Source organism: Siphateles boraxobius, unplaced genomic scaffold (assembly GCF_051911475.1).
Source record: "Siphateles boraxobius isolate OS27281-9 unplaced genomic scaffold, OSU_SipBor_1 66, whole genome shotgun sequence".
NCBI classification, from domain to species: Eukaryota; Metazoa; Chordata; class Actinopteri; order Cypriniformes; family Leuciscidae; genus Siphateles; species Siphateles boraxobius.
The window spans coordinates 1,717,342-1,744,295 of NW_027509193.1; the positions used below are offsets into that span (position 1 = coordinate 1,717,342).

At 43.4% G+C, this 26,954-nt stretch overlaps 1 protein-coding gene across 1 annotated transcript; it reads right to left on the minus strand.

Moving 5' to 3' along the window:
* Window positions 1-1,311: 1,311 nt before the first annotated feature.
* Window positions 1,312-7,440, minus strand: LOC143721326 (tripartite motif-containing protein 16-like). The gene is made up of 6 exons (XM_077211612.1): window positions 6,177-7,440; window positions 3,916-4,011; window positions 3,587-3,820; window positions 3,057-3,216; window positions 2,657-2,704; window positions 1,312-2,414 (listed from the first exon to the last, which is right to left on the minus strand). Exons 1-6 carry the CDS (start codon window positions 6,747-6,749, stop codon window positions 1,891-1,893), a joined length of 1,635 nt encoding a protein of 544 aa, XP_077067727.1. The 5' UTR covers window positions 6,750-7,440; the 3' UTR covers window positions 1,312-1,890.
* Between the last annotated feature and the right edge of the window lie 19,514 nt (window positions 7,441-26,954).

Genomic DNA, 26,954 nt, shown 5'->3' on the forward strand with positions numbered 1-26,954 from the left:
ACCCTCAAGTCATCCTAGTGTATATGACATTCTTCTTTCAGACGAAGACAATCAGAGTCAGAGTTATATTAAAAAAAGGTCTGGCTCTTCCAAGCTTTATAATGGCAGTGAATGGCCATTTCTGTTTTGTCAGTCCATAAAAGTTCATCTCTCCGTCATAAAAGTTCATCTCTCCATCATAAAAGTGCATCTCTCCATCATAAAAGTGCATCTCTCATCATAAAAGTACATCTATCCATCATAAAAGTGAATCTATCCATCATACAAGTGCATCTATCCATCATAAAAGTGCCTCTCTCCATCATAAAAGTGCATCTCTCTATCATAAAAGTGCATCTCTCATCATAAAGCAGCAGCCATATCACCCTGTAGCCCAAGACTGGTTGCCCACTGAAGCTAAGCAGGGTTGAGCCTGGTTAGCACCTGGATGGGAGACCTCCTGAGAAAACCAGGTTGCTGCTGGAAGAGGTGTTAGTGAGGCCAGCAGAGGGCGCTCACCCTGTGGTCTGTGTGGGTCCTAATGCCCCAGTATAGTGATGGGGACACTATCCTGTCAAAAAGCACCGTCCTTCGGATGAGACGTTAAACCGAGGTCCTGACTCTCGGTCGTCATAAAAAATCCCAGGATGTCCTTCGATAAAGAGTAGGGGTGTAACCCTGGCATCCTGGCCAAATTTGCCCCTTGGCCTCTGTCCATAGTGGCCTCCTAATCATCCCCATATACTGATTGGCTTCATCACTGTCTCCTCTCCACCATTAAGCTGGTGTGTGGTGGGCGTTCTGGCGCAATATGGCTGCCGTCGCATCATCCAGGTGGATGCTGTACATTGGTGGTGGTTGAGGAGATTCCCCCTTCTATGTAAAGTGCTTTGAGGTCCCAAAAAAGCGCTATATAAATGGAAAAAATTATTAATTTTTAATCATAAAAGTGCATCTCTCTATCATAAAAGTGCATCTCTCCATCATAAAAGTGTCTCTCTCCATAAAAGTTCATCTCTCCATCATTTAAGTGCATCTCATCATAAAAGTGCTCCGGTGGGTTAATAAAGGCCTTCTGAAGCGATGCGTTTGTGTAAAGAAAGTATTTTTGGGTGAACTAACCCTTTAACTAGCAGAACTTGTTTTTTTTCAGTCTATTCACAAATATGAATTGTGAATGATTCATCATTTTTGAATTATCACACACACACACTGTTAAAACTGATTATAATAAATGTATGAATAGCCTATATGTTTATGTATAGTGTCCCTCGAGACAATGAAAGCTGATTCAATTATTCTTTTTTTGCACAATCACTCAAAACTGACAACTTTATGAAACATTGTGAAAGTCATTTATTTCTTCTAGAGTTCATGATTTCAATCCTTTGTGACCCAATATCTGAAATCTCAGAAAGTGCTTCTTCATCCCTCATCTTCTGCATCACAATTTTCCTCACATTTTGAACTGTGATTGTTTTCCAACATTATTTTCTCCACTATTGATGTCATTTTCCACATCTTCATCTCTTACATTTGTTCACAACTGTTTCTGTTATTTCACTGTTCAAAATCACACTATCCTCAATCTGTTCATTTTATAATGAACCTTCATTTATTATTTTAACTGAAAGATACTTTTATATATAGTAATAATTTGTCACTACAAAAAAAAAAAGATACACAAAATGAATAAGATTTTCGTCAAAACAGTTTAAAAAAAGCACACACACTGTTCTTACTGTCTCTGAGGATTTGATACACACATTTATTCTGTATAATTTCAATGAAGTTCATCAGTATTAATGTAATGAAGAGGAAATACGAGTTTCTATAACATCTCACTGTTACTGATTTATTGTGCAGCTCAAAGTATTATGGGTAAAATCTCTCTATATCTGTTCTGAAACATCAACACAGTTTCACTGATGATCCAGAACCAACAGTAAACCCAGGATAGAGCGGCTGAGTGAATGTGGTCTGGACTGTGTGGATGAGGCTCATTGTGTCAGAGACGCTGTAGAAGGACAGAGTTCCTGCACTGTGATCCACACACACTCCCATTCTTCTGCTGATGGACTTTACTGGGTGAGAAGTGTGTGTGTTATTGTGCCAGAATGTGTAACTGGAGGAAGAGCAGTCCAAACTCCAGGACCGATCATTATATCCAAACGCACACTCATCACCATCTCCCTTCCTGCTGATGCTCTTATATGACACTGATATATCAACACCATCATCTCCAGTCCACTCAATCTCCCAGTAACAGCGTCCATACACACTCTCTCTACACAACACCTGAGGATAATAATCAAATCTGTCTGGATGATCAGGATACGGCTGCTGTGTGTCAGTGCCAGTAATCACTCTGTTCCTCTCAGAGAGACTGAGGTATTTATTCACTGTGTTCAGATCCAGAGTCAGCTGATGGGAATCTGATGGAGAGAAAACACATCAGAAACAGGAATTATGAATCTGTCTGATCTTTTAATGTATCTGATCATGAATCGATGTTCAATGTATCATCAGTGTCTCAGTACAGATGACCAAACATCCTGAGCAAATCCTCATTTACATGATCAATTATAAAACTCTTCTATCATGATTTATTTCTCCTTCTACAGGAAGAACATGAACACATTCAGTGAGTTTTTCTGCTTGTTTTCTAGTGACTCACATTGTAGGAAGTCGTTCCTGGTCTTGGGATTCATGTTGGGGAATGTGACTGTGGAAATAAACAGACATGAACAGTGTGAAGAGAAATGACAAGATAAAATACATTCATTTCTGACATATTTCTAATATAATGCTGTATGATATTAGATGATGGACTGATTTCTGAGAGAGATGAATAATCTCCAGGGGCTTCATTTATAAAACACACACATCGGATTGATCCTAAACTCCATGAATATCATCCTACGTCATGAATACACAAGGGATATTTGTGGCCGTTCTGTGGATCTGATGCACTTGTTCACATTGCATTTGAATTTAAGATGAACTGTGATTTATAAACTGTGATGCGCAGGTGTATAACGGTATAAACCAGGTATAAACGAGGCGCAGGACTTTACCTCCGTCTGAGATCTTCTTGATCTCCTCTTTGCAGAAATCCTCCAGTTTGTCTCTCAGCTGACGGACAGATTCTCTCATGCCATCAAAAGAGGAGAGAGAAGCGAAGGGAACGCCGGGTTCGTCTGTAGATTCAGGAGGTGCTGAGAGAGACTGGAAACTCTACAGAAAACAGAAATCAAAACTCATCATCTCCAAACTTCAGCCAATAACCTGCACTATATCAGATCTGTGCGGCTCTTGTAGACTTGACTTCTCTTCAGTGACTCGCTTCAATCCAGCACTTTCACACAATCAGCTCATTTTTAATGGTAAATGTCCCAGGGCTTTGTAAGTGCATCTCTTTAAACAGAAGATGATCAGATGAGTGTCTGACTGATGATTATATGATAACACAACACTCGACTGAATCTGACTGAATTCCTGACAACATCTCAGTCAACGGCTCATTCTGCTCTCATGAAATGTTTCTCTGTCATAGCTGGATCTTGCTCAAGTCCACTATGATCCTGTTCTCCTAGATCTCTGTTACCTGCAGGAACTGGATGTGATCTTGTGTGTGTGAAAGCTGCTCCAGCTCAGCGTCTCTCCTCCTCAGATCATTGATCTCCTGCTCCAGTCGCTCCAGTCGTCCTTCAGCTCGACTCACTGCAGTCTTTTCCTGATCTCTGATCCGCTGTGTGACCTCAGAGCGGCTTCTCTCAATGGAGCGGATGATCTCAGTGAAGATCTTCTCACTGTCCTCCACTGCTGTCTGTGCAGAGCGCTGTTACACACACATCACAATCACACATTTGCTTCAGCAGGACTGACAGAGTCCAAACTGAGACGTCTCAAACTTCTCTTCTTCTCCAGACTCACCTTATGAGACTTCACAGCCTCTCTCAGATGCTGAAGATCTTTCTGTCTCTGCTGGATTCTCTGACGGATCTTCATCTGTGTCTCCTTCAGCTGTTTCTGGAGGACAAACCAATGACAGCAAATGACAACTGAAATGTCAACATTATTTCATCAGTGCCCAGTTTTATATGAACACTTCACCCTTAAGTTTTAATTCTGTCATCATTTACTCTCTCTCATGTTGTTCCAAACCTGTATGACTTTCTCTCTATTGTGAGACACAACAGAAGATATTCTGAAGAATGTCTCAGCGGTTTACAGAGGCCAAATAAAATATGGTGACACGTCAATAACATCAAACCTCATTGGTTCTTGCACGTCACAGTCACATGACTCAACATCATGATGTCATGACACAAATACCAGTGAAGTTTGATGTTTCTGATGTCATCATATTTGATTTGGGCTCCACGTTCTTCAATGATTTGATTTCATTTGTGAATCAAACTTTGGCCCTTTTAAAATATTTTTAAAAAGTGTACTTATTTTGGAAATAATATACTAATATAATGGTATTATATAATCAGCCAAGTAATTGCATGTTAATTGCCATTACATAGTTTTTTATTATTATAGTTTAAATTGAAATTTAAAGCAATTAGCTGAACTTAAGAGTGACATTTTGACCCAATTAAATAGTATTTAAGTATACAATGTAATATTATAATTCTATTGAGTTCAATTGAAATATTAAATATTAGTAAATGTACTCTAAAATAAAACTTAAAGGAGAACTCCGGGCAATTTTTAAGTTAATCTTGATCGTTAGAGCTTTGTGAGTACTGACTATAGAAAAAAAAACGAACCGGATTGGTGCTTGCTACGCGGAGCTGCGACCGCGAATGCCCAGAGCTCCCACCCAGCTAAAACGGCAGCTATGGGGGCATGGACATAAAGAGCGTTTTTGAGCCTCTTAACAGACACAAAATGCAATTAAAATGTCTGTCCAACATGAACAGGGACCTTACATGTGAACAAGATGCGTTTAGCAACTTTGCCATTGTTTCAACTCACCTAAATAGTCTTTTAGACGGCGAGCTGTAGTCTCGCGCTGCAGTCCCGTGCTGTAGCCGGAAAAGGTAAACAATGTCCAGGTGGGAGGAGCGTTGATCATGTGCGACGAGTTATGATCAGAGTTGCTTACAAGTGAAGAAGAAATGGTTCGTGTTTGTGCCTTTCCGAATTGTGGCAACAGAATGCAAAAATATAAGAGCTTAAATTTTCATCGTCTTCCTTTCCATGACCTCGAGATTCTGCAGTTGTGGCTAGTTGTACTTCAACTTGATGTGCAAACTCCCGTAGAAGAACTACGCGCTAAAGATTACCGCATTTGCAGTGAACACTTTGACAAGGATGACTACACACACTCAACACAGCGGGGCCGTTTGAAGAAAAATGCCATTCCATGTACGAAGACTCGTCGCACATGATCAACGCTCCTCCCACCTGGACATTGTTTACCTTTTCCGGCTACAGCACGGGACTGCAGCGCGAGACTACAGCTCGCCGTCTAAAAGACTATTTAGGTGAGTTGAAACAATGGCAAAGTTGCTAAACGCATCTTGTTCACATGTAAGGTCCCTGTTCATGTTGGACAGACATTTTAATTGCATTTTGTGTCTGTTAAGAGGCTCAAAAACGCTCTTTATGTCCATGCCCCCATAGCTGCCGTTTTAGCTGGGTGGGAGCTCTGGGCATTCGCGGTCGCAGCTCCGCGTAGCAATCACCAATCCGGTTCGTTTTTTTTTCTATAGTCAGTACTCACAAAGGTCTAGTTCTCCTTTAAGTAAAACTTTTAATTTTATACTATAAAAAGTGTACTTTATAATGTGTACTTATGAAACAGTCATGAAAATGGACTCTATTGAAGTGGCATTTTACTTAATTTAATATTATAGAAATATTAAGTGCAGTTTTTTTAATATATACTTTTAATTTTAAGTACACTACAAGTGCATGTCAATACACTTAAGCATATTTCTTTTTTTAACCACTAGTTGTTTTGATTACTTTTATGCTTTTTCTCTTTTTTGGAGCTCGAAACTTTTGAAACTCACTGACTTTCAATCTATAGACTAAAATATGAGACTTTTTTTTTTGAATATCATATTTTACATTCCACATAAGAAACTCAGTCAAACCGGTTTGGAACAACATGAGTAAATGAGTGAGTAAATAAAGACACTTTCATTTCTGCATGATCAATCCCTCTCGGTTCATACCTGTGTCTCTGTCCTCTGTGCTGCAGTTGATACAGTGTTGTGGTTTTTATGTTCACTCTCTTTACACCACACACAAATGCACTGTTGATCAGTAATACAGAACATTTCTAGCTCTTTATCATGTTTACGGCAGATCATGTCCTGCAGTCGTCCAGTGGCATCAATCACTTTGTGTGGTTTACGAGAGTTATATTCCTCATGACGGTCAAAATGAGTTTGACAGTAAGATTCCTGACACACCAGACAGGACTTGACGGCTTTGTATTTTCTTCCAGTACAGACGTCACACTCCACATCTCCAGATCCAGCGTAACAGTCAGCAGGAACTTTAGTCTTCTTCAGTTTCTCCACCAGTTCAGCCAGAATGGTGTTTTTAGCTAAAGCAGGTCTTGGACTGAAGGTCTGTCTGCACTGAGGGCAGCTGTAGACTCTCTTCTCATCCTCCTGATCCCAGCAGTCTGTAATACAGATCTTACAGTAACTGTGTCCACAGTGGATAGTCACTGGATCCTTCAGGAGATCCAGACACACTGGACACATGAACTCATCCTGAGAAAATCTGGCTTCTGCCATTTTACCGCATGGATACAGACACACAAACACCCCTGAACTGAGGAAACTGTTGAAATTGTTTCCTGCTTGTGTGTTTGAGTGACGTGTGTAAAACACATAAGCCCCTTTCACACAAAGATAACGGAAAATACACGGATAAAGTGACCCTGGATTTGACCCGGGTTCGTTTGATTTTGGTTCATTCACACTGCCAGAGATTTTCTGGAATCAGAGAGTGCGTTCACGCACAACCCGTAAAAATCCCGTAAAGACACGTGACATCGATGTGACATGTAATGTCTCAGCAGCGTCTAGTTTGCTTATGAGCCGCGATTTCTGTCTCGAGAAACCACGCTTGTGCTTTTTTTTCTCTGATTCGACCATAAACTAGCGCATTACGTACCGTTTCACTAGCCTGCTTTCACTTCACTTCATCGTCATCATTACGACACGGCATTGGTTACGGCTTTTGTTCACACAGCGCGCGTTCCGGGACTGATCCCGGAAATGTTACTACGGGATCAATCCCGGGTCGTGTTTGCCTTCACACAGAAGGTGTTCTGGTAATTTCCCGGGATCAACGCGTTGTGTGAAAGGGGCTATAGAAAGTAAAAAAATGGACACAGCGACCCCATTGATTTCAACGGAGAAGACTGAAGCCCGATTCTTCTTCTTCTTGTAAGATTCCGGCAGTGTAGACGCTGCTGAGCGTATTACTGCCCTCCAAAGGTCAAAGTTTTAACTAAATTCTTACATACAGTCCTGTGTCATGCAAGAATTGAAGAACTGCCTTGGAGATCAGTTTATGTCTGTCACTCTGTCCAAACAAAGATAAAACAGAAAAAACCTGAACTCCAAGTACTGACTGTTTAATAAAGAGTACATTTCTTTCTGCCCTATACTTTCTGCATTCCAGGAAAACATGCCCTACTGTCTCAAGACTCCCACATTCACACAAGCCAGAAACATGCTTCCCTACAATGCACAAAGAATGATTTAACCCACAGTGCCCCAACCTCAATCTGCACATTTTAACTGAGTCCCTGCGGGACACTGAAGCCCGATTATTGCACTTCCTGTCTGATGGCTGAGCGACTGCGCAGGCTCAAACTGAGCTTGACGACAGTCTGACAGTTGTAAATCTTCTAGTAGCTATGCCAAGACAAATCTGTATCACATAATTCCTCTAAAACGTTGTTGAAATATTTTGTCCTGTTGTTTTTATTGACAATCTATCTATGGGCTTCAACCTTGACTTTATGCCTCTATGTCCCCCCGAATGCCTCATAGACCGTAAAAGATTGCCTGCGAGCTTCTCCTCCTGTCTACGGTAATTGCTCTATTGTGCGACACAGAGACGCGTGATTATGACGCAATCGTTAGCCTATTTATACAAAAACGGCCTTTTATACATTGTCGTGTTTCTTTAGAAATAAATATTGGACAAATGAAGTCTTTGGACGCCTCAGATGTAAAGTTATTCGCTGTCAAAGTGACGCCAAAATGAATGGGAGTCAATGGAATGCTAACAGCAGGTGAAGTGCTGCTACAATGGCGGCTCCCGCGAGGCTTCAGTTTCCGGCTGATGGATTACCCCCTTGGTAAAACAGGAGTGTCTGTAAAGCAGCTTCCTCATTTCTGGTCAATGAGTCACTTTCCTGCTGTGTTTATGTGCCCTAGTGGAGTCAAAAACATCGTAATTACGAGTTCTGAGAACATGAACCATTCAATCCGTTAAATTCTGCGTTATACAATAAATTCAGTTTTTAATGACTCAATTCCGTCGTGTTTGGCTTTACTTTCAGTTTTATTTGCGATAGTTTGCGCGTTGGCTTGATGCCCCTGCCTCTTTTGTCTCTATATCGCTCAGCCCTAATTAAACTCACTTCACTTTAAATTAAGTACATTTGAACTGAAATAAATAAAAAAGTTAAAAAAAAATCTAGTTTTTAATGTCTATGTTGTCTTTAATATGCTTTAAGACAAACCATGTCTAAATTCACAAGTCGACACCATTGCTGAGTATTTTCTCCTTACAACTGCAGTGAATCAAAGACTCAAAAACAGTTTAAAATCGCTGGTGTTTCTGACCTCACAAACTACCTTGTAACCAATCAGATCAACGTGTGATCGTCAGCGAGTGGATCTATGAGATGGTGTGAGTGGAGGTTAAATATCCCTTATCCTTTCCTCACTAGCGGGTCAAAATGACCCAAAACCCCAAAATTATGAAACAAGGGCGCCGCCATCTTAGGACCACGAAGCGCAGCGCTGAAAAGGGAGCGGGGCTAAATAAGGTCTAGAAGTGCTTCCCTCCGCTGCGGCTGTCAGTCATTCTCTATTCAGCATTCAAACAGCGCGTTACACTCGGACGAACGTCAACACCATGAAACTCTCTCCAAGATGAGTCAATCTTCCTATTATTATACTGTAGATAAAGGTCTATGGTTTGCATAAAAGGACTTTAACTTGCTGGAGTTTCACATTACTTTCTACCGGGTGTCTGTTAGATCACAACACTGGAGTAGAGAGCGATATAATTGTTCTTCACGCGCACATTAACTGAAATTTAAAACAAGTCAAAATGCTCAAACTAATGAATAAATAAAGAAATATATTTATATCTTATTTTTGTGCTTTTAACTTTTCAATGCGAAGCACTGGAGAGCTGGGCGCCGTGACTCCATGTTGCCTCAAACACATCATCAAGTGTTTCGTTCTCTTTTCCCCCTTTTGTTCCCGCAAGTGTTTCGTGCCGCTCTGAATTGCAACCTTTCATATTACAATACTTTTGCACAATGTCAGTTTAATGATAGGCTTAGTTGATCTGTCCAATCTATCATATGTTGCTGCTTCATTAAAAAGTTGCGCTTAAAATTTTAAAGAAATGTCTTTTAATTATATAGTATATAATTTGTCTGTATATTGTTTTACAAAGTAAGGAAATAATGTTTAAGTCAAGCTTTGATGCCTTTAACAAAATAATAATCCCAGTCTCTTCCCCACAGTGAGGCATACAGATACAGTTTATTAGGTAATTTGGCACTGTTTTTTTAATTATTATTTTAGTATTGGATCGATCGGTACTCGGTATCGGCCAATACTGAGTCCCAGGCAGACATGGGCAGTATTTCAATTAAATGTATTTTAAATACGTATTTAATTACTTTAGTGTATTTTGTAATTTGTATTTTGCAGGTGTGGAAAAAATAAAATGTAATTTGTAACAAAATATTTTGAAGGAGTGTATTTAGAGTATTTCAAATACTTAAATACTTAAGAAAAATCCCCATAGTAAATGATTTTGCCATATTTTCGGTCTGATGTTGGCAATGGCAATGTCCAGGTTAGATGCACGAAAATCACGTGACACCCTGTAGACCGGGCTCCCTCCAAGAAGTGAATGAGTTTTGAACTCTTAAAAACGGCATTAAGGTAAAGTGTTTTGTGAAAAATATAGTATACACACACACATATTGCACACTGAATGGAATGATAGAGAAACTAATGTGCCTTTTGAGATCAATGCACTGTGTTGTCATTCATAAAAGGACATCATAGGCCCTACCTATTATGAAACAGCGCGTCTGTCGTAACTCCACTGAAATCTCCATGCTAAGCAAGCGTTCACAATAAAACATCCATCTGCAGTTTTTACATGTTTTTAAACGTATTACATATGAGAAATATTGATATTGATTTTGTATAAAATAAGCATCAATCCTATTGTTTTTCAGTAATTGCGCACGCAGCACGATTCTACTATGGAAAAGGCATACGCGGTCAGGACAGTTAGAGTCTCGTGTGTAAAACAAACCCACACATATTATTATTAATATGATTAATCATATATATTATGAATAAAATGGAATTTTGATTTTGTGACGAAAATTCTCTGTCTGTTATTTTTACACAAAAATCGCTGCAAAAGATGCTTTCCAACAGGTTTTATCCTAGTTTTTGTCCAACTCCATTGACTTGTATTGGATGTTCTGTGAAGTACGTTATTACTCCGCCGCCGGAAAAGGAAATGGGGTTGTTTGTATTCTTTCTGTAGTCTTATGCAGTCGCGGTATCGTAGGCTACACTATCCAAACATTGGCAAAGGTGCATTATCGGCACCAACTGGGCTGGAGTGTCTATTATTCAAGCTCTCAACGGAAGAATGTCCGGTTGTGAGGCGTTTGGAAAATTAGGTCCACAGTTTTACAACGAATGGTAAAACACCTGTTGGAAAGCATCTTTTGCAGCAATTTTTTGTGAGCTTATCAGTGTACACCCCAGACCACTCGGTGAGTTCGACGTCTTTGTAAACTAAAGTTTAATGCGTTTTATGAATGATTGTTCCAGTGCCCCTATGAAACCATTGTGGAGGTGGGGGGGTGGTAACACAGAAACCGAAGAGGGTGTCTCCCTCTTCTGTCTACCACAGTCACTGATTCTGGTGGCGTGTACGAGCCGACCTAACCTTCTTATCCTGAGGAGAGTAACACTGCTTTCCCCAACCAATTTGTTATCAGCACCAAACCCAAACACCAACACCAAGAAGTACATGCACTATAGACTCAACGTCTAACTATTCACTACACACTTAGCATCTAAACTATTCACTACAAAATACCATGCAGTGTCGAAGTAGAGTATACACACCACTACAAAATGTCAACCAGTGCAGTCTCACCACGGAAAGAGATGTGTGCCGATACGGACCCAGCCTTGTACAATGTCAAGCTGTGGATATACAAAGAGAGAGGAGAGCAACCTGTATTTAAACCACCATTCAAAATATAACAAACAGTAGATACCCAATGCAGGACATCAATTCTAAATCACAGTAGGGCACTAGACATCTTGAAATCGACTAAAAAATTCCACTTGACAACGAAACACAAAAGAAAAATAAACAACACCAACATAAAACAGCGGCTGGCCTCGTCCGCCTTTAAACAAACAAACACATTAGAACATTAGTTGCAAGTTCCAAAGTTACATTGCCTTGCACATAATCAACAAAGGAATAAAATATAAGCCTACTTTGCAAGGTTACACAAAGTCCTGTAGTGGCTACGTAGTGGCTATTTGTGGCTACGTCAGCTGTAGACTGAAATATACAAACGAAGAAGGCGGTGAATGTGACATAACTCTCCCCTCCCGCTAGGCGCGACCCGTGCCGTACAAGACAGAACACGGGAGGGGGGATGGGCATCCTGGATGGTCCAGGCGGGCATGGCGGAGCAGACTGGTCAGGGGGCCATGGCGGAGTAGGAGACCACCCCTCGGGTGGTCCCGGCGGAGCAGGACGTGTAGGCGGCCAGGGCGGAGCAGGACGTGCAGGCGGCCAGGGCGGAGCAGGCGGCCAGGGCGGAGCAGGACGAGCAGACTGCCATGGCGGAGCAGGCCCTAGGGGCGACCACGGCGGTGAGGACCCTTCGGGTGGCCGTGGCGGTGAGGACCCTTCGGGTGGGCATGGTGGTAAGGACCCTTCGGGTGACCGTGGGCTCTTGGGCCTACTGCCCCCCAACCCCCCCCCTACCCCAAAAAAAATACTTGGGGTGAGTGACAGCCTCTGGACAGGACAAACTCAGCGGTGAAGAGGACTCTGGACTGGTCGGCACCAGCGGTGAAGGGGTCTCTGAGCTGGACGGAACCGGCGGGGAAGGGGTCTCTGGGCTGGACGGGACCAGCGGCGAAGAAGGCTCTGGGCTGGAAAGGACCAGCGGTGAAGAAGGCTGTGGGCTGGACAGGACCAGCGGTGAAGAAGGCTCTGGGCTGGACGAGACCAGCGGTGGAGAAGGCTCTGTGCTAGACGGGAGCAGTGGTGAAGAAGGCTCTGTGCTGGAAGAGACCAGCGGTGAAGAAGGCTCTGTGCTGGACGGGACCAGCGGTGAAGAAGGCTCTGTGCTGGACAGGACCAGCGGTGAAGACTCCATGTTGGACGGGACCAGCGGGGAAGGCTCAGTGAAAAAGTCTATTAAATCCAGCTCCATCGAATTCTGGACGAGGATCAGCGGTGAAGACTCTGGACTGGACAGCACCAGTGGTGAGGGCTCTGTGCTTGACGGAACCAGCGGTGAAGGCTCAGTGAAAAAGTCTATTAAATCCCACTTCATCGGATTCTGGACGAGGACCAGCGGCGAAGACTCTGAACTGGACGGGACCAGCAATGAGGGCTCTGGCGGGCCGGCGACTGAATTCCAGATGATGACGGGTGGTGTGGTGAAGATGGCTGGTGTGTGTGATTGAGTGGTGATGTCATCCTACCAAACAACAACAACACGTGATCGAGGTAACAGGCGAAGTTTCCTGGAAAAGCCGCTGCTGGGGCTTGCTGGTGCAGATGACTGTCCAAGCTCAACCAAAAGACAGATTTAAAGACGTCATCTGACCAGCTTACCTCAGCAGAGAGTTCCAGGAATTCAGCGACGTAATCCTCTAAAGACAGACCGTCTTGGACAATGGTGAGTAGTGAGTGAGCTGGGTTAACCGGAGGGAGAAGAATTCCCATGCTGACTCTTTTTTGGACTGGTTATTCTGTAATGTCCGCGGGTGGATGAAGAAGATGACGGTAGGCGAAGATACAAAATAGCAAAGGCTTTATTCCAAATAGTAAAAATCCAAATCAACAGAACAGTGTGCTAGTGCACAAACAATAACCAGCAATGAACAGGCGTGAGAGGGGAACTTAAATACACAGATAAAGACAAGGACAACAGGTAACGATGTTGATGAGGGTGATGAGGCGCAGGTGATGATGACAGGAGATGGCTGGGAAGTGTAGTGAAGGCACAGACGAAGAAGGCGGTGAATGTGACACCTGGTATGTAGTCCAGAATTGAGCATGAGGGTTTTTCCTTACGAGAAAGGTGAAGGTCACAAACACGTCTTCAAAATCTGTCCAAAGCAATGTTTTGTTTAATGTTTAGAAACCTGTGTACCATTTAATCAGAAGATAAAACATGGGAAAAACCCTCAACTTTAGGTTCATAGAACACATCTGACCCCAGGATGATATCCAGCGGTGTCAGAGAGAGGAGCTCCGGCGACACCCGTCCCCAGGTGAGTCCGATCACAGGCACGCTGTGGAGGTTATTGACTATGTACCAATGTGTAATTAGACCAAAGGTTCATTTTGCGTCGGAGTTGTCCTTTAACATCCCAATATATTAGGAGTTAAAATTAACCATATTCGGCCTTGAAAATTAAGAAACCAAAAGAAAAGTTTGTTAAGAATTAGAATTTAAAAGGATATTAAGATATATTTAATATGAGTTGCAGGCATGCAATCTTTGGCAAAAACAAAACAAAAGTAGTGCTTTTTCCCATTTTTGAAATGTCACTGGCATATAATTAAACAAAGATGGCTAAAGTCAACCGATTTAACTAATAGACCTAACAATATCTGTGAAAAAGTAAAATAATGATGCTGTTCTAATGTCATTTGAACCCTCCGTAATCTGACTCCAAATCCCAGGTGAAAATTCTCATTTTTACCCATTTTACAAAACGGTAAATTACTTCGTAAATATACATCCATCACATGTAATATTTTGGATTTCCATTTCATTTATGTTTGTCTTTCCCGGCTAAAATTTTTGGTTTTGTCAAAAAAATAATTCTGAAGAAAGTTTCTGAAATTTGGTTGATTTTGACACGAAATTCCCCAAATGTGTTTGTCTGAGAACCTTTTATACATCTTTTGTACAACTGCAGATGGTGAAATGGCATGCACTGTGTGGAACAGTAGCCTAAAAAAATTTTGAGTGTCCCTTATTTTCCTATTAAGAACCACGATTGTCCCTTATTTTCCTTTCCAGAAGTTGGCAACCCTAGCCTCGAGTGAGTTCATGTAGTGTAATAGCGTACGCAAACACGTCAGTGTATGTCACACGTAGGCTCACTATTGGCTGACGCTGGTCATGTGTGTGACGAATAAACAACAGAAGCTTACGCTCCTACACTACCTGAACATTGATTTTCAGGTGTGGGGGGGAAAGGATCAAGGACTCAGGTGCAGAGTTGATGGGCTTTTTAATAATAAAAATAAAACAAAATACAAACAAATATTACCCCGAGGGGGAAAACAAGACAGCATAGAATAACTTGACTAGACTAGACTAGACTAGAGTAGAGCACACTGCAGGGAAACAGTGTACAGGTCGGGAGCAGTTTATTTCAGTCTCCTCCCCTTTTTTAAAGAGGAAGCGGTGTTTAAACACCTCATTCATTCTTTCTGTACATTTATATATTGCTGTTTTTTCCCCCAATTTTTTTAATAAGAAGAAGTCTATATAACTTCTTAAGTGGCAACTGAAAATACAGTAGATTAGAGCTACATCATGTAGTTCTAAACAAATTCTACAGAATTAAACTGTGGCATTCACTGAAAATCGCTGAACTGTGTTCATCTGTGCACCAGAAGTTGATGGACCTTCCTCCTACTGTTCTTCCACACTCTGGGGACGGGGGAGAGTTTAGAATATCCGGTAACACTTTAGAATACTGTTTCTTAATTACTGCATAACTAATAAGGAATTACTGAAGAACTAATAGGCATTTCTTTATTAACACTTAAGCCACTACTCTTAACTACTAATGGAGATGTGTTAACTAATAGAATTTTATGATTGTGTTAAGTATCAGTTAGTTAATCAACAACTAATTAATTTTGTCATACCTCCTGAAGAACTACTGCTAATTATCTACTAATTAAGGTTCAAGAAAAATAATTGTGAAGTGTAAAGGATACATAATGCAGATGCACTGGGACACATCCTCAGTGATGTATCCTGGGGTCATTGGGTGTTTCGGGTCTTTCAACATCAGACACCCTGGCCCAGGAGACCCGGCCGGGGTTGATCAGCCTGTGTTCCAGCAGCAATTGCCCACGGTTCTGCCCTCTTAATCCAAAGCCACCAAGCGGCTTTCTCTGCAGCTTTGTTTGCGGATCTGATCGCCTTTCTCTTAGTTTCCCCTGTGATGCCTAGGATTTTAAATACGCTGCAGAGGGATCGCCCAGCAAATCCTCTGTAGCCCACCACCAGAGGCTCAAATGGGTTTGCCAGTCCTGCCTCCTAGACTCTTCAACTAGCTCCTGGTATTTGGCACGCTTTCTTTCATTGGCTTTGTCCATGCACTCTTTCCAAGGCACAGTGAGCTCCAATAAGATCATTTGCTTGGTAGAATCTGAGGTGGCTTTCACACTAGCACTTCTTGTGCACACCCAGGTTCGAATGACGTCAGAGTTCGGTTCGTTTGGATGATGTGAACGCTGTCTTGCGAGCTCGGGTGCGCACCCGCGAACCGTACTCGGGTCCAGTAAAAAAGGTGGTCTGGGGTACGGTTCATGTGAACTCCAGTACGGTTCGCTGCTGATATGAACGCAATCGAACCAAACCACGGAAGTGAACTGCTATTGATGACGTATAATGTATAATGTGGTCGCAGGACAGTCGTCAGTGCATGTGTGTGTATACACTTACCTTGACGAAAAGCGGGATTGACCAACTGCAAGTAGAGAGATGATTTATGCTTGCCTCCGCAAAAATTATCTATGGCTGACAGCCATATGTCTTTGGAACGATTTAAATTTTTGCGGCAGACAGACGCAAGTGTGTTTCTGTATATTTTCTTTGAAAACAAAACCAAAGGTTAAAAAAAAAGAAGAACAAATGTGAAGCGAGTAATTCTATCCATTTTGACGCGTTTTCAATCAAAGCGGCGCCGGTTACCAAGCAACACGATTATGCGCCAGCTGCAGCTTGATGACGCAAGTGTACCGTGGTTCGGATACAAATAATATAAAGTGGACACAGTCCATCTGGGGGAGGGGGGAGCAATCGAACTCGGGTTCGGAACAGGCAATCGAACCAAGTGTGAAAGCGCCCTGAGACAGTAATCATGTCTGGACGAAGCCTTGTGGATATTATTCTAGTTGGAATCTTTAGCTGTTTACCAAGATCCACTTCCAGTTGCCAATCAGTGGCAGTATTGAGGAGGCCAGACTTTGCTCTGGGTTGTGGAAAGGCTTTCACTCCGGCTCTGAGAAACTTGATGGTCCTTGATTTATGGTGACCCTTGATGGTAGTGGCTATGCGCTCAGCAACTGCCTTAAGCACCTGGTTGTGGTGCCAGCGATAGCACCCATCTCCAAATGCGTTTGGACAGCTACTAAGGAGATGCTCTAGTGATCCCCTTCCTGGACAAAGGGGGCAGGAAGGTGTCTCAATTTTGCCCCAGATATGGAGGTTTGCTGGACTTGGTAGGACATCGTAGACAGTTTGGACTAAGAACCTGATACGATGGAAGTCTCCTTTCCAGATTTCAGCCCAGGTGATCTTACGTTGCCGAACATTTTCCCATTTAGTCCAAGCTCCTTGCTGTCCCATTCCCACCATCCTGCTAGTTCTGACTTCCTCCACGCCTGCCCGCACTTCCTCCTGAACAATGTGTTGACGCTCTTTACCTTGAGCATTGTCAACTCTTGTTACCGGGAAGTGCCAAAGCCTGCACGCCCTATTGCTATGGGCCCAACCAGTGCCTTTTGCCTCAGCCGTGACACAGCCACCTCCAGCGATTTTCCTGCACTCCATGTCCTGCCTGTTCACACCTATATGCCAGCTGCTGCCACCTTTGGATCCCTGGACTCTCTATACTGCCATGCTTCATGGTGTTCTTGACACCATGTACTCCTCAGAAAGACTGTTAATTGGGATTTGCAGGAAATTGCTGGTGTCGTACAAAGCAATACTGCTCAGACTGCGAGGTAACCCAAGCCATCTATGCAGATAGCTGCTGATCTTTCTCTCCAGGGCCTATACAGTTGTTATGGGCACTTCGTACATCAGCAAGGGCCACACGATCCAGGGCAGGATAGGATGCTGGTAAATCCAGGCCTTGAACTTCCCAGATAGACCTGATTTGTCCACCCTGCTAAGCCAAGACTCAAGCTCTTTGCTGGTTTTCTGGATGGAGGCAGAATCTTTGAGGCTACAGTCAAAGAGCTTGCCGAGGCTCTTGACTGGCTTCTCAGTAATGGACGGGATGATGACTCCGGCCATTGAAAATCGAAACTTGTCCACTACTTTCCCCCTTTTGCACACTAGCGACCTTGATTTTACTGGTTTAAATGATGAAGTAACTACCAACGAACAGGAACAGTCTCACATAGTAGTCACTACAATAATCCAGTTTTTTTGGTAGCAGTGGAGTGGTGGATGAAGTGCACAAATCAAGTACTTGAGTAAAAGTACAGATACCCCAATAAAATATTACTCCAGTAAAATTATAATTAGGCTATTCATTTTCAAATTTATCTTAGTAAAAGTACAAAGGTAAGTAATTTTAAACTAGGCCTACTTAAAAAGTTAAAAGCACTGATCAATGTCAGGGTTCTGTCACTCCTGTCTAGTCTATTTCTTGGTTTTGTGACAGAGCCCTGACACTCCTGTTTTGTCTTGTCTGTGTGCTTTGTTTCATGTGCTTTCATGTCATGTTTTGTGTGAACACGTGGCTTATGAGTTTTCATTGGCTGCGTGTTCCTGTCTCGTTTTGTGTGAGCACATGGCTTGTGATTTATTTTACTGGGGCCTGTTTCAATAAGGAGGTTCAACCAACTCTGAGTTAAAACTTGAACTCTGAGTTGACTTACCCTGAGATGGGAAACTCTGAGTTTCGGTTTCAGAACAGCTGAAATGAGTAAGTTCAATCAATTCTAAGTTGACTGACTCTGAGTTAAGCATGTGCACCACAACTTTAAAAAGCCATTATCAATGGAGCTCAGATATTATGAGTCACCATGGTAACAGCACCAGACAAAAAGAGGTCTGCATATTTCTCACCAGCAGTACGCAAACATTTTTTTTAAAGGTGCAATGTGTAAAAAATTGGAGTATCTATTAACAGAAATGCAATATGACATCCATAACTATGTGTTCAGTGGTGTATAAAGAACTTACTTAATAAACCGTAATGTTTTTATTACCTTAGAATGAGGCATTTATATCTACATAGGCGCGGGAATCCCCTTCTATGAAGGTCGACATATTGTGACGTCATGTTTCTACCGTAGCCGACAGCGAACAAACAGCACTACAGAGCGCGTTTCGTCACTACCTTGAAAGAGAAGCCGCAGAAAGCTAGAAGCTAGCCATAAACACCGTGAGTAATGACTTTTCCCTTGTCAGTGGTGTAAAATATGTAGTTGGATGGTTTCATGTAACTTAATTCTTCTCCCTCGCTGTGTTATGGCTTTGCTATGTGGGGATAAATGTGCTGCTTACGTTCGTGAGACAGCTGATTAGCACTCTTGTCATTGACCGTAAAACAGTTACAGGAATCACCAACCCGTCGATCGTGGAAGCATTTTAAGTCGATCGAGTTTCCAAAATCAGAGAAAAAAAGCCTATTGTGTGTAGTAAATGGTGTCTAGGGGATGCGGAGGCGCGCGCGCTGTTACAATCACGTTATTTTTGCCGCAGGCAGCCTTGGGCTCATGCGGACACGTCCAGAATAAACAAGGCGTAACGCTTTAACCAGCTCAGCCACAGTAACAGCTCATATTAGCCAGCTAAACTTTTACTACCCTGTTAGAAAAAATATATAGTTGCATAGTTTCATGTGGTTCTTCTCCCTCGCTGTATTATGGGTTTTCTATGTGGGGAGGAATGTGCTGGTTACGTTCGTGAGACAATCAACTAATTACTATTATTATATTACGTATTAAGACCCTTGATCCTCACCTGACTATGGCTTTGTAAACTTTATCCATGATGTGGTTTATAATGGACTGTGGTACAGAAACTTGGTTTACTCTGGCGATTCTCTGCCGTTTTCGCCACGGTAGCTTCTTTGAAAGGGTAGGGGTGAGCGGTGGGCTGAGCCCTTAGTGTAAACTCGCATCGAACCGCTAGATGTCGCTAAAATTCACACACTGCACCTTTAAGCAACAGGGCAGCAGCGGCGATCGAGAGAGTTAGTTTGGGAGAAAATAGTTGCTCGAGTCAATGCGTAAGTTTACATTTTAATTACTGTTATACAGTGTTGGGTGTAATTACCAAGTAATCTAAATACTGTAATTTAATTAAAGGGATTACTTTAATTCTTCTTCTGTAATATAAAGTAAAATATGATGTCATTGCATTAAATACTGCATAGACTATAGAACAATTCTGTATAAAACAATAGTGGATTTAACATAACATTTTTTAAAGGTATATTTTTAATGTAACCTTCTCTCTCTACACACTTCAAGAATAATTCATGCAATTCTTTATTGTTCATTTGAAAGCATTAAAAGTGCCGTTTATTGTCTCTTTTTGTATTGTTCAAGTGGTTGAGGTTGATATGGGATTTATAAAGTTATTAGTAATAAGTAGACCAAAACTTTCTAGAGATAGTAATTATTACATTAATCTAATTACACTGTTGAAGATGTCATTTGTAGTTAGTAATTTATAACTATTTTAGAGTAACTTACCCAACTGTTATAATATCAGGTGAAACTGGAAGAACAGTACGTATGTTATTCAACCTAATTTGAATTTTCATGTAGGTGAAATCCGGCAGGCATTAAAAGAACATGGCAGCAGCTGAAAATGAAATATAAAAACATAATTCAATCAGGTAAGGCTTGAGCATATCATGGATGTAGGCTACCTGACTTTACAAACATTTGACATATTAAATAACATACTAAAAAACATATTAAATAACTAAATAACTAAATAACTAAAGCATACAGTGTCTAGCGGGGCAGCAGCATTTTTGCCATAGGTCTAATTAACACAATTAAATGTTCATTCTCATTTGATTTCTACTCAGCCAACAGAAAGAAGGAAGAGGCTCGCAAAGATGGAGATGGAGATGAAGATGCAGAGGAGATGGAGATGCAGAGGAGATGGAGATTGAGATGCAGAGGAGATGGAGATGAAGAGGAGATGAAGATGAAGAGGAGATGAAGATGCAGAGGAGATGGAGATGAAGAGGAGATGGAGGTGAAGATGCAGAGGAGATGGAGATGGAGATGCAGAGGAGATGGAGATGCAGAGGAGTTGGAGATGCAGAGGAGATGGAGATGGAGATGAAGAGGAGATGGAGATACAGAAGAGATGGAGATGGAGATGAAGAGGAGATGGAGATGGAGATGGAGATGGAGATGAAGAGGAGATGGAGTGGAAGAGGAGATGGAGATGGAGACGCAGAGGAGATTAGATGAAGATGCAGAGGAGATTGAGATGCAGAGGAGATTGAGATGCAGAGGAGATGGAGATGCAGAGGAGATGGAGATGAAGATGCAGAGGAGATGGAGATGAAGATGCAGAGGAGATGGAGATGGAGATGCAGAGGAGATGGAGATGCAGAGGAGATGGAGATGCAGAGGAGATGGAGATGCAGAGGAGATGGAGATGAAGAGGAGATGGAGATGCAGAGGAGATGGAGATGAAGAGGAGATGGAGATGCAGAGGAGATTGAGATGAAGAGGAGATGGAGATGCAGAGGAGATGGAGATAAAGATGGGATGGAGATGAAGAGGAGATGGAGATGCAGAGGAGATGGAGATGAAGAGGAGATGGAGATGCAGAGGAGATGGAGATGCAGAGGAGATGGAGATGAAGAGGAGATGGAGATGCAGAGGAGATGGAGATGAAGAGGAGATGGAGATGCAGAGGAGATGGAGATGAAGAGGAGATGGAGATGCAGAGGAGATGGAGATGCAGATGGAGATGCAGAGGAGATGGAGATGCAGAGGAGATGGAGATGCAGAGGAGATGGAGATGAAGAGGAGATGAAGATGAAGAGGAGATGAAGATGCAGAGGAGATGGAGATGCAGAGGAGATGGAGATGAAGAGGAGATGAAGATGAAGAGGAGATGAAAATGCAGAGGAGATGGAGATGCAGAGGAGACGGAGATGGAGATGAAGAGGAGATGGAGATGAAGAGGAGATGAAGATGAAGAGGAGATGAATATGAAGAGTAGATGAAGATGCAGAGGAGATGGAGATGAAGAGGAGATGGAGATGAAGATGCAGAGGAGATGGAGATGCAGAGGAGATGGAGATGTAGAGGAGATGGAGATGCAGAGGAGATGGGGATGGAGATGAAGAGGAGATGGAGATGCAGAGGAGATGTAGATGGAGATGAAGAGGAGATGTAGATGGAGATGAAGAGGAGATGGAGATGCAGAGGAGATTGATATGGAGATGCAGAGGAGATGGAGATGCAGAGGAGATGGAGATGCAGAGGAGATGGAAATGAAGAGGAGATGGAGATGCAGAGGAGATGGAGATGAAGAGGAGATTGAGATGAAGAGGAGATGGAGATTCAGAGGAGATGGATATGCAGAGGTGATGGAGATAAAGATGGGATGGAGATGAAGAGGAGATGGAGATGCAGAGGAGATGGAGATGGAGATGAAGAGGAGATGGAGATGCAGTGGAGATGGAGATGAAGAGGAGATGGAGATGGAGATGCAGAGGAGATGGAGATGAAGAGGAGATTGAGATGAAGAGGAGATGGAGATTCAGAGGAGATGGATATGCAGAGGTGATGGAGATAAAGATGGGATGGAGATGAAGAGGAGATGGAGATGCAGAGGAGATGGAGATGGAGATGAAGAGGAGATGGAGATGCAGTGGAGATGGAGATGAAGAGGAGATGGAGATGGAGATGAAGAGGAGATGGAGATGCAGTGGAGATGGAGATGAAGAGGAGATGGAGATGCAGAGGAGATGGAGATGAAGAGGAGATGGAGATCAAGAGGAGATGGAGATGCAAAGGAGATGGAGATGCAGAGGAGATGGAGATGCAGAGGAGATGGAGATGCAGAGGAGATTGAGATGCAGAGGAGATGGAGATGCAAAGGAGATGGAGATGGAGATGCAGATGAGATGGAGATGCAGAGGAGATGGAGATGCAGAGGAGATTGAGATGAAGATGAAATGAAGATGAAGAGGAGATGAAGCTGCAGAGGAGATGGAGATGCAGAGGAGATGGAGATGAAGAGGAGATGGAGATGAAGAGGAGATTGATATGGAGATGGAGATGCAGAGGAGATGGAGATGCAGAGGAGATGGAGATGCAGAGGAGATGGAGATGAAGAGGAGATGGAGATGCAGAGGAGATTGAGATGAAGAGGAGATGGAGATGCAGAGGAGATGGATATGCAGAGGTGATGGAGATAAAGATGGAATGGAGATGAAGAGGAGATGGAGATGCAGAGGAGATGGAGATGGAGATGAAGAGGAGATGGAGATGCAGTGGAGATGGAGATGAAGAGGAGATGGAGATGCAGAGGAGATGGAGATGCAGAGGAGATGGAGATGAAGAGGAGATGGAGATGCAGAGGAGATGGAGATGAAGAGGAGATGGAGATGCAGAGGAGATTGAGATGCAGAGGAGATGGAGATGCAAAGGAGATGGAGATGGAGATGCAGATGAGATGGAGATGCAGAGGAGATGGAGATGCAGAGGAGATTGAGATGAAGATGAAATGAAGATGAAGAGGAGATGAAGATGCAGAGGAGATGGAGATGCAGAGGAGATGGAGATGAAGAGGAGATGGAGATGAAGAGGAGATGAAGATGAAGAGGAGATGAAGATGAAGAGGAGATGAAGATGCGGAGGACATGGAGATGAAGAGGAGATGGAGATGAAGATGCAGAAGAGATGGAGATGCAGAGGAGATGGAGATGCAGAGGAGATGGAGATGTAGAGGAGATGGAGATGCAGAGGAGATGGAGATGGAGATGAAGAGGAGATGGAGATGCAGAGGTGATGTAGATGGAGATGAAGTGGAGATGTAGATGGAGATGAAGAGGAGATGGATATGGAGATGAAGAGGAGATGGAGATGCAGAGGAGATGGAGATGAAGAGGAGATGGAGATGCAGTGGAGATGGAGATGAAGAGGAGATGGAGATGCAGAGGAGATGGAGATGCAGAGGAGATGGAGATGAAGAGGAGATGGAGATGCAGAGGAGATGGAGATGAAGAGAAGATGGAGATGCAGAGCAGATGCAGAGGAGATGGAGATGAAGAGGAGATGGAGATGCAGAGGAGATGGAGATGCAGAGGAGATGGAGATGCAGAGGTGATGTAGATGGAGATGAAGAGGAGATGTAGATGGAGATGAAGAGGAGATGGATATGGAGATGAAGAGGAGATGGAGATGCAGAGGAGATGGAGATGAAGAGGAGATGGAGATACAGAAGAGATGGAGATGGAGATGAAGAGGAGATGGAGATGGAGATGGAGATGAAGAGGAGATGGAGATGAAGAGGAGATGGAGATGGAGATGCAGAGGAGATGAGATGAAGATGCAGAGGAGATTGAGATGCAGAGGAGATTGAGATGCAGAGGAGATGGAGATGCAGAGGAGATGGAGATGAAGATGCAGAGGAGATGGAGATGGAGATGCAGAGGAGATGGAGATGAAGATGCAGAGGAGATGGAGATGGAGATGCAGAGGAGATGGAGATGCAGAGGAGATGGAGATGCAGAGGAGATGGAGATGCAGAGGAGATGGAGATGAAGAGGAGATGGAGATGCAGAGGAGATGGAGATGAAGAGGAGATGGAGATGCAGAGGAGATTGAGATAAAGATGGGATGGAGATGAAGAGGAGATGGAGATGCAGAGGAGATGGAGATGAAGAGGAGATGGAGATGCAGTGGAGATGGGGATGAAGAGGAGATGGAGATGCAGAGGAGATGGAGATGCAGAGGAGATGGAGATGAAGAGGAGATGGAGATGCAGAGGAGATGGAGATGAAGAGGAGATGGAGATGCAGAGGAGATGGAGATGCAAAGGAGATGGAGATGCAGAGGAGATGGAGATGCAGAGGAGATGGAGATGCAGAGGAGATGGAGATGCAGAGGAGATGGAGATGAAGAGGAGATGAAGATGAAGAGGAGATGAAGATGCAGAGGAGATGGAGATGCAGAGGAGATGGAGATGAAGAGGAGATGAAGATGAAGAGGAGATGAAAATGCAGAGGAGATGGAGATGCAGAGGAGATGGAGATGGAGATGAAGAGGAGATGGAGATGAAGAGGAGATGAAGATGAAGAGGAGATGAAGATGAAGAGTAGATGAAGATGCAGAGGAGATGGAGATGAAGAGGAGATGGAGATGAAGATGCAGAGGAGATGGAGATGCAGAGGAGATGGAGATGCAGAGGAGATGGAGATGTAGAGGAGATGGAGATGCAGAGGAGATGGGGATGGAGATGAAGAGGAGATGGAGATGCAGAGGAGATGTAGATGGAGATGAAGAGGAGATGTAGATGGAGATGAAGAGGAGATGGAGATGCAGAGGAGATTGATATGGAGATGGAGATGCAGAGGAGATGGAGATGCAGAGGAGATGGAGATGCAGAGGAGATGGAAATGAAGAGGAGATGGAGATGCAGAGGAGATGGAGATGAAGAGGAGATGGAGATGCAGAGGAGATTGAGATGAAGAGGAGATGGAGATTCAGAGGAGATGGATATGCAGAGGTGATGGAGATAAAGATGGGATGGAGATGAAGAGGAGATGGAGATGCAGAGGAGATGGAGATGGAGATGAAGAGGAGATGGAGATGCAGTGGAGATGGAGATGAAGAGGAGATGGAGATGGAGATGAAGAGGAGATGGAGATGCAGTGGAGATGGAGATGAAGAGGAGATGGAGATGCAGAGGAGATGGAGATGAAGAGGAGATGGAGATGAAGAGGAGATGGAGATGCAAAGGAGATGGAGATGCAGAGGAGATGGAGATGCAGAGGAGATGGAGATGCAGAGGAGATTGAGATGCAGAGGAGATGGAGATGCAAAGGAGATGGAGATGGAGATGCAGATGAGATGGAGATGCAGAGGAGATGGAGATGCAGAGGAGATTGAGATGAAGATGAAATGAAGATGAAGAGGAGATGAAGCTGCAGAGGAGATGGAGATGCAGAGGAGATGGAGATGAAGAGGAGATGGAGATGAAGAGGAGATTGATATGGAGATGGAGATGCAGAGGAGATGGAGATGCAGAGGAGATGGAGATGAAGAGGAGATGGAGATGCAGAGGAGATTGAGATGAAGAGGAGATGGAGATGCAGAGGAGATGGATATGCAGAGGTGATGGAGATAAAGATGGAATGGAGATGAAGAGGAGATGGAGATGCAGAGGAGATGGAGATGGAGATGAAGAGGAGATGGAGATGCAGTGGAGATGGAGATGAAGAGGAGATGGAGATGCAGAGGAGATGGAGATGCAGAGGAGATGGAGATGAAGAGGAGATGGAGATGCAGAGGAGATGGAGATGAAGAGGAGATGGAGATGCAGAGGAGATTGAGATGCAGAGGAGATGGAGATGCAAAGGAGATGGAGATGGAGATGCAGATGAGATGGAGATGCAGAGGAGATGGAGATGCAGAGGAGATTGAGATGAAGATGAAATGAAGATGAAGAGGAGATGAAGATGCAGAGGAGATGGAGATGCAGAGGAGATGGAGATGAAGAGGAGATGGAGATGAAGAGGAGATGAAGATGAAGAGGAGATGAAGATGAAGAGGAGATGAAGATGCGGAGGACATGGAGATGAAGAGGAGATGGAGATGAAGATGCAGAAGAGATGGAGATGCAGAGGAGATGGAGATGCAGAGGAGATGGAGATGTAGAGGAGATGGAGATGCAGAGGAGATGGAGATGGAGATGAAGAGGAGATGGAGATGCAGAGGTGATGTAGATGGAGATGAAGTGGAGATGTAGATGGAGATGAAGAGGAGATGGATATGGAGATGAAGAGGAGATGGAGATGCAGAGGAGATGGAGATGAAGAGGAGATGGAGATGCAGTGGAGATGGAGATGAAGAGGAGATGGAGATGCAGAGGAGATGGAGATGCAGAGGAGATGGAGATGAAGAGGAGATGGAGATGCAGAGGAGATGGAGATGAAGAGAAGATGGAGATGCAGAGCAGATGCAGAGGAGATGGAGATGAAGAGGAGATGGAGATGCAGAGGAGATGGAGATGCAGAGGAGATGGAGATGAAGAGGAGATGGAGATGCAGAGGTGATGTAGATGGAGATGAAGAGGAGATGTAGATGGAGATGAAGAGGAGATGGATATGGAGATGAAGAGGAGATGGAGATGCAGAGGAGATGGAGATGAAGAGGAGATGGAGATGCAGTGGAGATGGAGATGAAGAGGAGATGGAGATGCAGAGGAGATGGAGATGGAGATGCAAAGGAGATGGAGATGC